Below are 17,719 nucleotides of genomic sequence, written 5' to 3' on the forward strand. Positions count from 1 at the left end.
AATTCCCTAGAGTGCTATGGCATAATCTATGTATGGTAATGATGCAATGTCAAACATTTTATTATTTGCCAGAAGTGGGCGAGCATGTGAAACTGCATTTTCATGCCTCCAAGGAAATAACCTCATGACCAAAGTGACAACGTAAAAGAGATGACAGACGTGGTGGCATCAATAGCCTATGGAGATTTGTATATGTACGTGTGGCTATGTGTTAATTACATGTCATTTTGATTCAATGTTTCTTTTCCAAATATGTAAGATGTCACTTTCCGTTGCTGCCCCCCTCCCAATCAGCACTAAATCATCAGTCTATCGCGGATAGGTTGGTTGTTCTGCTGTGAGCACAGCGCGGAATGTGTCTGGGATGCAACCAGTAGTTTAGACTGACTGACTGCTGTGAAGAAGTAGTTGCGCATCACTGACGGATTCCAGCGCCGCGGAAACCGCCGAAAGTCACATCTTTCTCCTCACTGAGCTAAATGGCTCGGATTTACGACAGATCCGACTTATGCAGATGAGTGATTCGATTCTATAAGCGTTTGGGAAATGCAAACTATTGTCCGGCTTTAAATGTAAGTACGCAGTGAGACATGTGTGAGGCGATGGACGTTTATAAATGTGAATGAAGTGTTTGAAAAAGTCGGGAGTAAACGATTTATGTTTTTATTTTCGTTTACTCTTAATCGTGCTTGTTTTAACCATTTAATTTGGAAAAAATTATTCTTTTTGTTTAATACGGCTTCTTTTATATGAAACAGTTTGTGTTGATACGCGTTTTATGATTCGTGTGAATAGTTTCACTAATGTACTGTATGCTGGGTTTGTTTTTATAACGAAGTTCAGGTGTGACAGGGCATCAAATTTAACCCTTAAGGTATTTAACCATTTAATGTGGGAAAAAAATTATTAATTTAGTTTAAAACGGCTTCTTTTATACGACATGTTTATGCTGATATGCGTTTTATGATTGGTTTCACTAATGTATACTGGTTTGGTGTTTATAACGAAGTTCAGGTGTGACAGGTCGTCAAACTTAACCCTTTCAGTATTGAACTAGGCTAAATATTATGGTCATATTATAGGTCCATGTTCATGTTTTTTATTGTAAATGCTGGCATAAAAAATTAATTATTAGAAATATGTTCTTGGAAGGCAGTTCATTCCACTGTGGCAATCTCTGAAATAGAGACTAAAAAGGAAAATTAATGAATGTTCTTGGTAATTTTTAAATGGTTATTTTGAACTTAATGTTTCTGTTTTGATTTTGTAGTGAACATATGTTTAATCTGTGTGTGTAGTATTCATTTAGAATATAACATTAATATGGTTTAACATGAGAATTTATGTATAGTGTTAATATAAAATAAAATACTAATTATTAATATTAATATTCTACATTTCAAAGTGGTTAGAGTGGCTAACTTATTATAACTATCTTATTATAACAATCAATGCAAGACCATTAAAGCTTTACAGTAAATAACATATTTATGTTTCTGTAAGCAGGGATAACATGGCCAGCAATTATTTTCAGTTTTTGCAGTTGTTTTTTTTCCCTGCAGGATTCAGCTATACAATATATTTCAGTGACCAGCTCAGATTTTCAGATGAATGACAGTTCCAAAACTAAAACTCTGGGATGTTTCTGTAGAGGCACTAAGTTGAAAATAACTTTTGACAGATGTGGTCTAAAGATATTCTGACTCAGTTCTGGCAAAGATTGCATGGAATATGTAGACCCATTATATGCATGTTTTGTCTTTTGCTTACATTTAGACCCACTTACAATGAATTTAAAGTGAACTGAGCATTATTATCATCCTCTCAGCTTCACATTTTTCCCTGGTGTCACAGACCACCACGCTTCATTTTATTATATGATTGTTTTTTTGTAATGGCACTCATAGATTGAAAAGTCGATATAATGGGTCAAACAAGACACAAGGTTATAGAAAAGCCCTTGAACTGAGATTAATTGACAACCTCAACTGACACAAAGACTTAATAGTTGCTATGACTGTATCCATTACTATAGAGTGTGGCCTGAAAAAACACACAGATTTCCATCTCGTGATTAGCTAAAGGCTTTAGTCTAAGCTCTCTGCTGATTTTCAAATCAGCATTTTTCATATGCTCTGTTAGCTGGTAAATGATCAGTTGTGTCAAAGCTGTTTATTCTGAGTACCATAAGATGCCATAATCTTTATCAAAGCAAGGCAATCTGATTTATCCTGCACACAAACTCTCTCTCATCCACATTCATATTTTATTATTTACAATATTTAAGAGGAAAAAATAAGATGTTTTTCTTGTTGCATCATGCAAATAAACAAAATTATTTTTCATGAAATTATAAGGCTAAAAATATTGCACATTACGCTCCTGTTTTGCTTTCATGATTAATTTAGAAGGTATCGGTGGATATATTTTTAAGTTTCTCAAAGAACTGTAATTGGACCCTGCTGTTCGAGATACAGAACTCAGTCATTCACTGACCTAGATTCTCTCTGAGATTTCTGCTGTTTGAAGTCAATATAGCAAGAAGGTGCACAATAAAGAAAAACAGCTGAGGCTGTTTGCTTTGTAGATGAACGTCACTTAGTAATGTCAGACAAACCGTCATGCAGGCCTCCTAATCATAGTTCAAAAGTTTGGGGTTAGAATGAGGTTTCATTTTTAAAAGAAATAGTATCTTTTTTCACTAATAACACATTCAATTGATCAAAGTGACAGTGGAGATGTTACAAATGGTTTATATGTCCAATAAATACACTTCTTTGGTACATTTTATCAAAGAATCCTAAAAAAAGCATCACAGTTTCAACAAGAAAATCACATTTATGTTTAATATTTTGAAAAATATGTATATTTACACTCAAGTACACATATACATATACTGATGTTGTCCTTTAGAGCTTTTTGTTAGACGATTATTAAGAATAATAAAGGTTTACATTTGCTGTGATCAGGTTTATTCAACTTTTTATTATTTCATGCCAATTGTTTTTATTTATAGGTATACATTTGATAGAATAGAGATGGGTTATTTCAACCCAATTATAGGTGTTTTAGGGACTAATCCAACTGTAGGTTTAATTTTTTAGCTAAATTAAAGGACCTAATTTAACCCAGTGTTTGGGTTAGTCCATATTTTACCCAATTTGATGTAATTTAATGTAAGTTGAAATAATCTGGTGTTTATGAGTGTGTACAGAAAGCCAGAGCTATTTTGATATTATACCTTACTGGTAGACCGAGAAGGTTGGTGTGCACAACAGACTCAACAACGTTTACAATTTTACAAGCCCCAAACATTTCAATGATAGTGAATATTACAAAAGTCAGGAGGGCAATTTTGTGTATCTGTAGCACCGGAGACCCAATACCCATATTCACGAGCGCATTCACAGCTGCAGGCTTTTTGGGTTTTACTGGGAAGGCTGCTAAATACGTCCAGCATACCCTTCCCGTAGGGTCTTCCTTATCAAGGTTCAGACCTCATTGAAGATGTCACCTGTCACTCTAAATGAATGACATCTCAGTCTTAAGACCAGGATCCTCTGAGCAGCCACTGACTCACAAATGACAGGGGTGGAAGTGAGGGAGAACAGCTTTTCATAATTGAGGGATGTTTGGGAATGGGATATACAGTGAAAAACTGCATATTTTAAGAACAAATAAGTCAAGATTTTTTTTCCAAAGAGGTGTCAACTGTGAAATGAACAAAAATCAAAGGTTGACTTCACCTATAAATAATTCTGTCATTGTTTATTCAACCTCACGATGTTCTAATTCTGTATGCTGGTTTTTCTTCTGTGGAACATAAAAGAAGATATTTTGAGAGTGAGTGACTGCCATTAAAAAACATTACACTGTAAAAAATGATGGGTTCCACACACACGATTTGTGTTGGGACAGTATGAAGGAATTAAATTAACCTAGTAGTTTTTAAATGACATGATGATTTTATTAGAATGTATTTTTGTCCTGCAAAAATCTGTAATAGAGGACAATGGAGATAAGGATTCACATGCAGTTTATTAAAGGAAGGTTGTGCAGGCAATGGTCAAAAACAGGGGCAAACAGTAGCATAAAGTAATCCTAAATACATGGTCGAAATACAGGTAATTGGTGAGGCTAGGCAGCAAAGAATCGAAGCAAAAAAAAAACAGACAAGGATCAAAAATATGGCAAGACAAACAGGAAAATGCTTTGTAATGTTTGCTAGGTAGTCCATGATGAGTTAAAACTGTGTGAGTGTAATCAGTGGGAAACAGGAACCGGTGTGTGTTTTAGGTGCAAGTTGGGAGTTGTAGTTCATTACTGTGATGTGTGTGTAGTTCTCCGGCGATCTGCAACTGCCAGATCACCAGCAATCACAACAAATGCATTAGTTTACCCTGAAATGAAAATTGTGTCATCATTTGTAATACAACAAATTAAGATGTTTACAAAAATCTTTTCTGTCTTCTATTAAAAGTCTATTCACTCCAAACGCTGGCACTTCAAAATGTTCATAAGGAATTAAAAACTACACCAATTTGAATCAAGCAAGGCATAATCCATTCATTCATTAATTTTCCTTCAGTCTCTTTATTTATCAGGGGTTGCAACAGCAGAATGACACACCAACGATTCTGCATATGTTTTACGGAGCAGATGCCCTTCCAGCTGAAACCCAGTACTGAAAAAAAAGTCATAATCTAATTCTTTTGAAAAAACATGTTTACAGCATTCATGTTTAGACCTGTGGTAAACAATAGTTTGAGAAATCGATTCTTCTATTTCGGGTGGCACAGTGGGTACCGCTGTTGCCTCACAGCAAGTAGGTTGCTGGTTTGAGCCTCGGCTGGGTCAGTTGGCGTTTCTGTGTGGAGTTTGCATGTTCTTCCCTTGTTGGCGTTGGTTTCCTCACAGTTCAAAGACATGCGCTATAGGTGAATTGGGTAAGCTAAATTGTGCATAATGTATGTGTGTGAATGAGAGTGTATGGGTGTTTCCCAGTGATGGGTTGCAGCTGGAAAAGCATCCGCTGTGTACATATGCTTGATAAGTTGGCAGCTCATTCCTCTATAGTGACTCCTGCTGAACAAAGGGACTAAGCCAAAAAGAAAATGAATAAATGAATGATTTTTCAATTTCAAAATGAATTGCTATTTTTTTTAATCGATTCTGAGCTAGTTTTTAACAACAGATGACACTGTACAGTTTACAAACAGCCTTATTTTGCTTGCATTAACTTCCTTAATTTTTACAAAAACCACTTGAACCTAAAATGATTGCTATTAAAGTTAGGAAAGGTTTAAGCAAATTACAACAAATATTACGTATAGTGAGCTGTGTTTACTTTAATCTTGTGACATTAAAGCTAGCTTACATGAAACGCCGTTACGTGATAGTTTGAGTATAAAAACTAGGCTCAGATCGATTCAAGAGAGAATTGCAATGGATTTTGTAAATCGCAGAATTGATTTCTTATTATTCATTTTTCACTGTTGAAGCTAGATCATGTTTGCTTGACACACGAGAACCAGTAAGATTCATTGTTGTGTGACACACTGCACATTTGAACTGCTGCAAGAACCAATGATGTTTGTTCTTGCACGTCAAGCAGATAAAGTTCTTATGCTTATACGCTCCCTGAGCAGTTATACTGCATGTGAATAAAAGCCTAAATGAAATCTATTTATCTTATAAAGCAATCATGTATCTTCAGAAGATTTGGATTAAACCTGTGGATTCGTATGGATTTATTTTTTTCATCTCTATATGATTGTTTCAACTTTCAGTTTAAATATTTGATTTAAATGTCTTTATTTGTGTTATAAAGATTAGGGAAAGTCTTATGAGTTTAAAATGACATGAGGAAACATTGATAGAATGTTCATTTTTGCAGTGAATAAATCGTTCTGTAAAATGCACTGATTGTAACATGGTAATATATATTAAAAAGCATAGCAGCGGTACATATTCTTCTACCCACCTCTATCACAATCCATTATTATTGAGCTGATGAGCAGAAAAGAGACAGGAGTTTTAAAATAATAATGAATTACATGTTCTGATCTTAGAGATGAGTAGTCTGCATGGAGCGTTCTGGATTTAATTGAACTGACAGGCATAATAGAGGAGTTACATCCCAGTGTGTTTTTGTTTGTGTTGGTCTCTGTGAAAGAAGTGCTCATGAAGATCCAGTTTTTTTAAGTTAGCAACATGACAGTTTTGTGTTTGTTTGGCCTCATCAAAATGACAACCATGTCAACGTGATAAGAAACCCTGACTGCTTTAAATACTCTGTAACGCCACCCATGTGATCCAAATGTAAGCATTTTTTGCACATTGTGTGTGTATGAACACTTGCTTCAGGGCAGACGTCTGTTGTCTGAAGCTCATCGTCACAGCTGCACACAGATTGCAATGGTGCTGGAAGACTGAGCAAAGAACCACGAACTATTTTTTGACATCAGGGAGATAAAAAGTAGCTGTGAAATAGGGCCAGATTAAAGCTACGGTATTTACAAGCCCAAAAGGCTTCCAGCCAGATGGACAGAATTCAAGAATGAGGGGATTGAGAATAATTTTATAACCTAAATACTATTTATACTGTTGCATCTTGTCATCTTTGCGCAGTTGCTGGTCGCATAGCTAAAGTGGTTTTATGTAATTCCCAGGAATACGCACAGTGTTTATCGAGTTTTATATCACCATCAGTAAATCTGTTATGAGAGTGAACTGGATTCCTCCGTTAAAACATTTTTGAGGGATTATTTCACTCTGTGCTCTGGGATTATGCAGCAGAGATGGTTAAATTTATGTGTACAGGTCTAAGGTTAAAGATTTCATATGAGTTACACAAATACACTCTGACTCTAATGTGTCAAACAAACCTTTTATCCAAGATTTGCTTGAAATGTATGCAAATTTGTGCAGATTTTATTAAATATATAAACATTCATATGTTGATACTGTTTTCCAGTACTGGGTTGTGACTGGATGGCCATCTGCAGTGTAAAACATATGCCAGAATAGTTGGCGGTTCATTCTGCTGTGGCGACCCCTGATTAATAAATGGACTAAACCGAAAAGAAAATGAATGAATGAATGAACATTAACATGTTGATACTGTTTCCCAGTACTGGGTTGCGGCTAGAAGGCCATCGGCTGCTTAAAACATATGCGAAATTAGTTGGCGGTTCATTCTGCTGTGGCGACCCCTGATTATTAAAGGGACCGAGCCAAAAAATAATGAATGAATGAATGAATAAGCATTTATATGTTGATACTGTTTCCCAGTACTGGGTTGCAGCCAGAATAGTTGGTGATTCATTCCACTGTGACGACCCCTGATAATTAAGGGACTAATTTGAAGAAAAATGAATGAATGAATGAATGTTGATACTTATTAGTTTTTTTTACCCATTTTATCCACTTTAAAATAATTGAAATATTTTATCCAGTGCTTGAGTCTGTCCATATTTTATTCAAAACTGGGTTGAAACAACAGCATTTTTATAGTGTGAGCCATCATCTAAAATCTTTATATTTAAGTATAAGTACAGTATTTTTCCATATATTCCCTTGGTTAGCTGCTGGTCAAAAATGTTCTCAAAATGTGCAGTGCAGTTTGAAGTCTTTATTTTTATCTCTTCAGTCAGAACTTGAGTGAGAATATATTTTGTGACTAAGTAGTCCCTAGATACACTTACGAAAAGGACTGAGAAAACCTGCCCTAATTTTGCCTGCTAAAATGTCAAGCTCTTGTGCTAACTGCGAAATTTGTCAGTAATGCTTAATCTCTGTACAAATCTGTTGAATCTCTGCATAATCTCTTCATTCTTTGTTTCTCATTTCCCAGTCAGACGCCTGACGCTCGAGCAGCCATGCATGTGTGTAGCTTCATGGGCTTTTTGCTCCTCCTCCTTTTCATCAGCAGGTAAGAAACTCCTTGTTATGCGCTCACTTTCGGTGCTCCTTCACTCATTATTGTCATACGGCAAGCTGAACATAATTGCTTCCTACACTGTTTAGTGCTTTTGTGTTTTCCTCAATTGATTTGAGCCAAAAAAAACCCTCTGTAGTGACTTTGTAAAGTTACTACAAACAAGACGAGGCGGAAAACCCATTTTTGTCAAGAAGTTCTCCCTGGTGATAAGCTTTCAGTGCGTCGTCTTTGCAGAATTGACAAACCGGGTATAATTTAGGTTTTACTTATTTGGCAGGAAATTAAAGACTATATGTCTTAAGTATCCATTCACACCGGATTGTGTGGGTTGTTGCTAAAGGAAGGATGGAATTATAGCTAATCCTTGTAGACTTGCCTGAATGAGACCGTCGGAGTCCATGTACAGGTTACTGATGGAAGCACCAGCCCTCACATCATTTCTCCTGTTTATTTTGCCCGCTTGAGCTTATCTTTCCATGCAGTGGTACAGTAGCTGCAATGCTAACACGATTACTGGTGACACTGTAGACACAAGACACATTGATTTACTGGAACTGCCGCCGCTCAGCCATGTTCAATGGGAATTTCCATTTAATGTGATACGCATCTCATCACTTATGCTGATATTCCGGCCTGACCTTTGAAATTTGATGGGGAGATGTAAGACTTGGTCAGGATGACTCTGCTAAAGATCAAAGGGTGATGTAAAGGAAGTGTGCCAGTATCAATTCACCTCACCATCTGCTTTACCCCACCTCCTTCCTGTCCTCCTTTTCCCCTCCAACCACCCGGCTCTCTTCCTGGCAAGAGACTTTAGTGGGTGTACATATAGTTTGGCCAGGAATTCAGCTTCCTACATGTAACAATCTATAGCACAATAACAAGAGCAATACCTCATCTTTGGGTGTTTATCACATGAAGATAAGGATGTGTTATTGAAGGCTTAATCTCACAAAGGGACATGTAGTTGTTTGTCCATCCATACAGGTCCATACAGAGAGTGGGTTTTACCCGTTGTATTATTTAGCCCATTGGGATTTGTGACATACTAGTAATACTAGTGATTTTTAAATATATTTTGCTACTTTCTTGGCATACAGAGTTCTGACTCTCTAATGTGTTGTAAAATAGATGTACAAAATTTCTACCATGCTTGTAAGTTTTGCTGCAAATCAGGGGTGATCTTCCCAAAACCAACATTCAATGGCATTACAAATTTGTCTAGTTGCAACTACTACTCTAGACCTGTAGAGAGAAGCATATTTCCTGTCTGTGCTGTATTCCCCCTCCCCTATTCTCTATTCTTTACTTTTCTTTATCGCTTTGAATGGTAATTTTTATTACAGTTTAGGTTATCTATTTTCATATTCACTGCTAAAAATTTATGCTATGTAGTGGTGGAGAGAGTACTGAAAAATCATACTCAAGTAAAATACCATTACTTGCCTAAGAATTTAGTGCAAGTAGAGTAAAAGTATCTGTTGTAAATATTACTCAAAGTATGAGTAAAAAGGAGCCCTTTCAAAAGTACTGAAGAGTATTGAGTAGTGAGTATTACGCTGTAAAAAGCTGATGCATTTACATGTAATTAGTGGATGTGTGTAAATGTAACTTTCTGTAGTACCTTAATTATTGCCCAACAGACACACAACATCACGTTAATATTAGGTTCGATTTAGGTGACCAACATTCAATGTCTATCCAGCGTCTAAGGACAATATTATTTTGATGTCCAATAACAACGTAAAATTACGTTGATATTGGGTTGATTTTATATTGTGTTGGAAAGTGACCAAAATCCAACGTCAAGCCAACATCTTAAACCAACTTCATATTGACGACAAATACTGACATTTATTTGTCAGGTATGGCAACCAAAATCCTACGTCTGATAGACGTCATAATGGTAACGTCCACACAACGTCATTAGATGTTGATCTTTGGTCGATTTTAGGTCGGATGTTGGGCATTGAGGTCAGCCTTACTTTGGGTTTTGACGTCAACGTGATTTTTATTTCCAAACAAAATGCAACGTCCCCACGACGTTGGGGTGAAACTTCAATCAGACATCATGTTGACGTCTTGTGCCTGCTAGGTGTTTAAGGCCATTTCGGTCATCATACAGTAAACATCCGTCATCTTGGACACTTTTAATGCTTCTAAACAGTTTGCTGCAATTATAAAGTGCACATGTCTTGAGGTAGTTCATTATGATGCGATTTACCTCTTTACTCCTATGTGCGATTTGATTGGACAGGAATCACAGAACTGAATTTTCTAATCCCTACAGACAAGAAAAAAAAAAGTAGTGACTGCAGATTGAAGGAAAGTAGTGGAGTAAAAGTACAGATACTGCACTAAAAATGTACTCAAGGGAGAGAAAAGCATTTTTAAAACTACTTAGTAAATTACAATTCCTGAGAAAAAACTACTCAGTTACAGTAATTTGAGTATTTGTAATTAGTTACCTTACACCACTGATGCTAAGGATGCAGCAAAATGAAAATTCTGGGCCAAAATAAAAAAATCTGGTTGCACTAGACCTAAAGCCGAAAGCAAAAATGCTTTGTAATAATTATTTGTTGTTTTAAGACCTTTTAAATTGAACTCATATATACTGACTTTTTATTGACTCAGTAGTGCTATTACAAACCGCAAGAATAATTACTAGGCATGTGTGGTTCATCACAAGAAGGTCGCTGGTTTGAGCCTCGGCTTGGTCAGTGTTGGTTTCCTTCAGGTGCTCTGGGTTCCCCCACAAGTCCAAAGACATGTGCTATAGGTGAATTGGGTAGGCTAAATTGGTCGTACTGTATATGTGTGAATGAGAGTGTATGAGTGTTTCCCAGTGATGAGTTGCAGCTGGAAGGGCATCCGCTGCATAAAACATATGTAAAACATAAGTTAGCGGTTCATTCCGCTGTGGTGACCCCTGATTAATAAAGGGACTAAGCCGAAAAGAAAATGAATGAATGAATGAATAATATATTTCATAGTGCAGTGCTTTCCACATCTGGTGCTTGACTTCATGCAATGACACTGCAAGGAATAAAAGGCAGAGGCAAACAAGCTAAACGTTTATTACCAAAACTCACTTATTTATTAGGGGTTGCCACAGTGGAATAGACAGCCAACTTACCCGCATAGGTTTTATGCAGCAGATGCCCTTCCAGCTGCAACCCATCACTGGGAAACACCCATACACTCTCATTCTCTCTCTCTCACACACACACACACACACACACACACACTATGGCCAATTTAGGCCAATTTAGCTTATTTAATTCACCTATACTGCATGTCTTTGGCCTGTGGGAGAAACTGGAGCATCCAAAGGAAACCTACGCTAACACGGGGAGAACATGTAAACTCCACACAGAAGTGCCAACTGACCCAGCCGGGGCTCGAACCAGCAACCTTCTTGCTGTGAGGTGACAGTGTCAAGGCACTGAGCCACTGTACCACTCTTACCAAAACCAAATCTTACCACTCTTACCAAAATTAATAAAATCCATTATGTATTTGTGTGCGTGTGTGTGTGTGTGTGTATGTGTGTGTGTGTGTGTGTGTGTGTGTGTGTGTGTGTGCTGTGCAAAAACAAATAAACAAAAAAGGTAATTTTTTTCAAATGAAGTTGTTACTCTACCTCTAAGAACATCATTACAGAAGTTTTACATTTTAAGGAGCTTTCAGGAAACAGGTCTTCACATCATTTATATTTCAAATGATGCATCATACAATGTTAATTCAGCCACAAGTTGTGTGATTGCTTGTGATAAAGTTACTGATCAGATTTTTGTATGATTTACACTGCAGACCCACAACATAAGTCTACATTTAGAATGTAAAACAAGGGTTAAAGGGGTTTTTCAATAAAACACTTTGATCTTTTGAGAGGGAAGAGCTTGAGGAACAGTACTGTGAAATCATACTGTAACTTTCAGAACTCAGAATCTACTTCAAAAAATGGCATTTATTGAAACGTGACATTAAAACGAAACATTAGACCTGAAGAAGTCATGCAAAAGAAAGCTAATTGTAATGCCTACCAACTACAGTTTTGTTAAAAATAAATTGCTAGTTGTACACAAAAGTAATGACTAGTCTCAGATACTTCACATCACACTCAATAAATCATGCATAAAGCACACATAATAGGAAATTATTTGTCATCAGATTGGTTGGCATGTATTAGCCTATATTAGCTCTGACCAGCATCAACTTAACTCTACATTTTCAAAAGTATGTGAAGCTTGTGACGTTTAGTTTCTTTATATGATGTTACATGTTGTCAGTCATGATAACAACTTTTCTAAAATCACACAGAAGAGAGAGAGAAAGAAATGTCTAATTTAATTTGTTTTCATGATATATAATATGTGATTTATAATTGATAATGATCAGAGAATTTGTTATCATAATACATTATTCTAAACTGCACAATTTAAAAGAAGAACTGGCTCACCATTTCCATGAATATTTATTTGTATATCTCTTTATATTATCATATTTATCTCTCTTTATCTCTCTCAAGGACTAATGCGTGTTTTGGAAGTAAACTTGCAATCTAATGCAATCTAGCGATGTCCAACTTTGCAAGTAACATAATGAAAAACAAGCCCAAAGTCGCTTTAAGTAAGCAGACATGGCAATACTTTTAAGGGCTTAGGATTTGGCGGAGATAAGTGTTGTTTTTCACTTCACATGCTCGTTTTACTTCAAGAATCACAGAGAGGTTGAAATAGGCCTGAATAACTGAACCGTTTTTGTGAATGTGCCAGGATTATAATTGGACCTCAGAGACAAATATTCATATTATGACCTTATTAGAAGTGTTTTAAATTGATCCCTCTATGATTAAAGTTGTATTTATCAGTCAGATGCCAATGATCTGTAGAAACATAAATATACACCGCTGAGCGCTCTATTTAAAAAGTCATATTTAATGCATGAACCCACAGTACAGTAAGCATTCGTTTCTTTGACACGTTCCTCTGAGTAAACCAGACTAGATCCAAATCGCAGGAGGAGATCACACTGGTGGTATCAACAATGTGCTCAGATTTATAAAAATAATTAGGTCATCATCACTCTCAACCCACTAGTTTTAATTAAACAAATCGCCGGACACATTGCTAGCTTGTTTATTTATTTATTTGTTAGCTGGGTTATTTGTTTTCTATCAGTTTGAATAAAACGAAACGAATCGTGTTCTGCGTAATATTTTAGTGCTGGACAAATTCTTCCACGGAGTTGCAATTGGGTTCATGTCTCATACGAGTGCTGATGTGTGTAGAAGGGAGATGGAGTTGATACAAGCTTGAGAAACAGTCTCTGTGGATTAAAGCAGAAAGTGTTGTGGAGGCAGTCCTGCTAAGAGCGCTTTTCCTCCATGCAAAACACGTCAGTCAGCTTAAACACCAGAGACATGGGCTGGATTTAGGCTCAATGATGGTTCCGAACAAGGAAACAAAGAGGAAAAAATGCATAATTATCAGTTATAATTCACCTCTGTGTTTCGGACCTTTTTTAATGCAACACAGGCTATGGGTGGTATGACGCCGCTGACGGCTGCTGTTTCTTTTGCGTTACCAACTTACCGCTTACCTCAGTGAGGACGGTTTTCCACTGTTATTAGTTTGCCCAGTAGCTCGCCATGTATGTCGGCAGACTTGAGACACAGAGATGACTTGACCACAATGATGGGGTTCAAGTCTGACAAAAAACAGTTCCAGAAAGCAGGTAAAACAAAAATAAAAGAAACAAGTAAACAACAGGGTGAAAATGTAGTAAGATCTGAAAACCAGGTAAAAATCAGACGGCCACGAGGGCTTTTCTTTTTCTGGATTGCTTTTGAAAACAATGTTGGTTAGGTTTAGGGAAGGTGGTGATTGGGTCAATTAGTGCTTTTGAAAACACTATTGGTTGGGTTTAGGGAAGGGGGTGGGTGGGGATATCAGTTGGTGAGTCAGTCGGTCAATCAGCCAACAGCGGCCTCTGGTGGATTTATGCAAGAAGAGTAGGTGCGAATGGCACTCCCTAGAGAAATTTGAGATTTGAAAAAGCCTACACAGCGAAAACAAAAACTGCAAAAAAACGTAGCTCCTGGGATGTATTTTGTGCTCTCCAGAAATGTATACACAGGGTACATATTCATAATAAGCCTGGGTTGCTTTTATATTATTGGCATAATGTAATGCTAACATTTAGTTGTGAAGAATCAGCACAATACACAGATTCAGAAATTAGTTTGCTGTCAATGTGGTTCACATTACAGTTTGGCTTAATACAAGCATATTAAGATTTAATGTAATTTTATGAATCTTCATTAGCATTTTTATGCATTTAATAAAATGCTAAAGTTTATTTATTTTACTTGAATAATATTAATCCTAAACATTTCTAATAATTGCCAGATGAGTAAAATTGTTCACTTTAATCCAGTTCATCCTATAGATGTATGTGAATTTCTATCTTTAGCCAAAGAGTTAAGCTTTACATTAAGGTTTTGGAGGAATGCATTTCGAGATATTTTTTTTGAAGCTGCTAAAATGGATTTTAGACATTCAGAAATGATGAATGTATGTCAAGGCCTGATCAAATAGATTACATTAAGAAAAATACTGGATCTCCAAATGCCATATATCTTGTGTGGCCTGCAATATTTTTTTTGGAAATGTACATTAAGGGTGAGCAATTAACTTATAGGATTTAGACATTTCTTGAAAGAAACATCTTTTAATTCATTCTGTGAGTCTGTGAGCTTTTATCATGGATCTTATTCAGAGAGAATATGCCAAATTATTCACTCAAGTCAAGCCAAGACACCACATTCAGACTGATTAGTTAAGAAATCATAGTTTGTTAATCAATCACACTGGCCAGCTCTGTGAATTGGTTCAATTTGATCATTAAAAAATATATGATTAAAAAATTACTTGTTTGGACGTTGTGTCTGAAGTTATAAATTCAAGAAGTTGAGGTAAGATGACTCAGATTTAGTCATCTTAATGAACAAATCATTCAGTTCAGTTTGTTAATAAATCACTCAAATATTCACTAAAACCCCCCTATTCAAAATAATTATGCTTGCTCAGTGGAATTCATTGCTTTATGTTGAATAAAAAGACAATTTGGTCAATGACACGTCTTACTTCAGTTGAACTTTGGATAAAAGCATCTGCTAAATGAATAAATGCAAGTGTAGGTTTATTTTTAATAATAAAAGTAAAGTGCAAATACTACTGTATTAATGGCTGTCATTTTCTCTTGATGCATAATATTATTAGCTCTGACAGCAACGTCAAAGCATGTAACAAAAATGTGTCAAAAGGGTGTTAGATGCCTTTAAGGGCATGATGAATGCTTATCAACTGCCACAATTAGCAGAAAAGGCCAATAACCCATCATTCACTCACACATGACTGGACATCAGCCTGAAGGGGGCAGCAAACAGAAGGATGCCATTTAAAGGGATAGTTCACCCAAAAATCATTCATCATTCACTCAGCCTTGACTTGTTTCAAATCATATTTTTTGTGATTGTCTTTTTATTCATTTTAAAATGGTAGCATAACAAAGAAAGGATGAAAGTACAGACATTTAAAGAGAATGACAAACAGTAAATATACTTCTACATATACACATTTAAAAGAAATACAACATACAGTTAACCAACAGCAGCAAGTAATTACATAGAGTAATGCATCTTCCATTTAGAAAAATCATTTAAAAGCTTGGGGTATTTTACTCAAATAAGTCACAGTATGTATTTTAAACAGCATGTATTATAAGTACATAAACTACATGTTTTCAGAATTTGGATATGACCAAACAGTCCCAAAACATATGCAAAAAGGTACCTTTATAATTATTGTTACACAGACTGCAGTTCGGATTTGGTAAAGTTTCATAAGATATCGTTTGTATGGGGGACAATACATTTTGTGTGCAGTTTTAAAATAGAATCAAGAGTTCACACTCTGATGATTGATAATAAATTGTATTTGGCATGCTGTTCCTGGAGAGAGCCCTGAGCTCAGAATATCCTCGAGCCCGGGGCTCCCTCCTGTTTGAAGGGCAAGAGGGGAGTTTGAGCTCAGGTAGGTCTCGAGAACTACCCTGCTTGTGAGCGTGCTGTGATATATCTGGCTGAGAGTTGTGTTAAGATGCTATTTTGGAGTGGTCAATTTACTTATGGTGTATGTCTTTGGATGGTGGGAGGAAACCAGGAAACCCAGGTGAAACCCATGCGAACATGGGGAGAACATGCAAACTCTGCACAGAAACGCCGACTGGCCTGGTGAGGGGCTGAACCAGTGGCGTTCTTGCTGTGAGGCAACAGTGCTAACCACTGGGCTGCTGTGCCGCCCTATCAGAGTAGGGTTGGAAGGGGGGATTCTTCAAGACGAAGATGACTGGAGTGGAAAACTCTGGTTGTTTATAATTTGTCAGTATTCATCTGATTGGTGCAATATACGGAGCTGATGTGGTACCAGCTGTTTTCAATCTTAAGCATGTGATAAATAAACCACACTAAGAATGTGCAAGGGGTTTTTGAAGGTAAGACAGATATTTGACCAAATTGTGTCCCATCTGTAACCCAGCCAGGAGAGTTCTCTGTTCCATACAGCTAATATCTTCAGGGGTTTGAATGAACATTCAAGTAGCTGTTTATATATCAAGGGAACTGTACCCTGAAGACTCCCAGTATATTTAATACCATTTAATGATGGGTGATCATCTAAGCATGAATCCCATGGCACTCCATATGCTTTCATTGCAGACCTTAACTTCAAATACATAAAAAAGGACAAGGAATAATCTGTCCGCACGTGCAGATCATAATTTATTTTGAATACTAATGGAAACTGTAACCATCGACTTCCATGGTATTTGTTTTCCTTCATGGATGGTTAGTGGTTAGCAGTTTCCAGCATTCTTCAAAACATCTTCTTTTAAACCTCAAACTGGTTTGAAGCAAGTCAATGGGGGTGAGTAAATTATGACAGATTTGTAATGTTTTGGATGACCTATCCTTTAAACACCAATTGTCAAATCAATTAGAGAAGTCTAAAATACGTTAATGCCTTAAAAAAGGAGTCATTGAAAATGCACATAGCTTGGTGTTGCTTTGATAATATGGCTGTTTATTATTTAACCTGCATGACATTTCTCCTTGCATAGCAGAATACTCCTTTGTTCTTTAGTTTTAGGCTTATAAATCCCCTTAAGGTAAAGACCCCATCCTTATTCATGATTCGGATGGACGATTAAAGCTGAAGTGTGTAATTTGTGTGACCAAACTGATTTAAAACTGTAAAAAATGACTGTCGCGATGCACAAACAAACAAAACAATGTTTGAAATCACCACAGAGTGTTACGCTTTTTCTTGAGGAGGAAAAACAACCTACAGATGACTTATTTTTAGCTGTCTCTGCTTATTAAGCTAAGGTAGGAGAAAATACGGTAACATTAAAAACGTGCAGACTTCATCTTTATTGGGGTAGGCGTGTGGAGTCAGACTTCATCTAGAAAAACATGCCAAAATATAAATGTTCTGATACCACTGAAAATTGCCAAAGATCATTCTTTCTTACTGAGTTTGCTTGCGTTTCAGAGGTGAAAAATGTTTTTGAGCAGTCTTCCAAGTGTTTATGAAGGCTAATATATTGGCAGTGACCCATGGTTCGCTTCTTATTTATTTATGATGATTTTTTTAGACTTCAGTAACAGTTTAATGAGAGTAATAATAGAGACATCATGTCAGTGACCTG

At 36.5% G+C, this 17,719-nt stretch overlaps 1 protein-coding gene across 2 annotated transcripts in view; it reads left to right on the forward strand.

Annotated features, from left to right (window-relative positions):
• The first annotated feature begins 354 nt into the window (after window positions 1-354).
• The window catches only part of gabrz (gamma-aminobutyric acid type A receptor subunit zeta), a 44,138-nt gene continuing 26,773 nt past the window's right edge, over window positions 355-17,719 (forward strand). Inside the window, exons 1-2 of one of the 2 annotated variants that reach the window (XM_056470115.1) lie at window positions 355-572; window positions 7,856-7,933. In XM_056470115.1, the coding sequence (XP_056326090.1) occupies window positions 7,881-7,933 (53 nt within the window). In that variant the 5' untranslated portion in view covers window positions 355-572; window positions 7,856-7,880. The remainder of the gene's footprint in view (window positions 573-7,855; window positions 7,934-17,719) is intronic. The other variant, XM_056470116.1, reaches the window with a different exon arrangement.

The sequence above is a fragment of the Danio aesculapii genome, chromosome 12, assembly GCF_903798145.1.
Source record: "Danio aesculapii chromosome 12, fDanAes4.1, whole genome shotgun sequence".
Classification (NCBI taxonomy): Eukaryota; Metazoa; Chordata; class Actinopteri; order Cypriniformes; family Danionidae; genus Danio; species Danio aesculapii.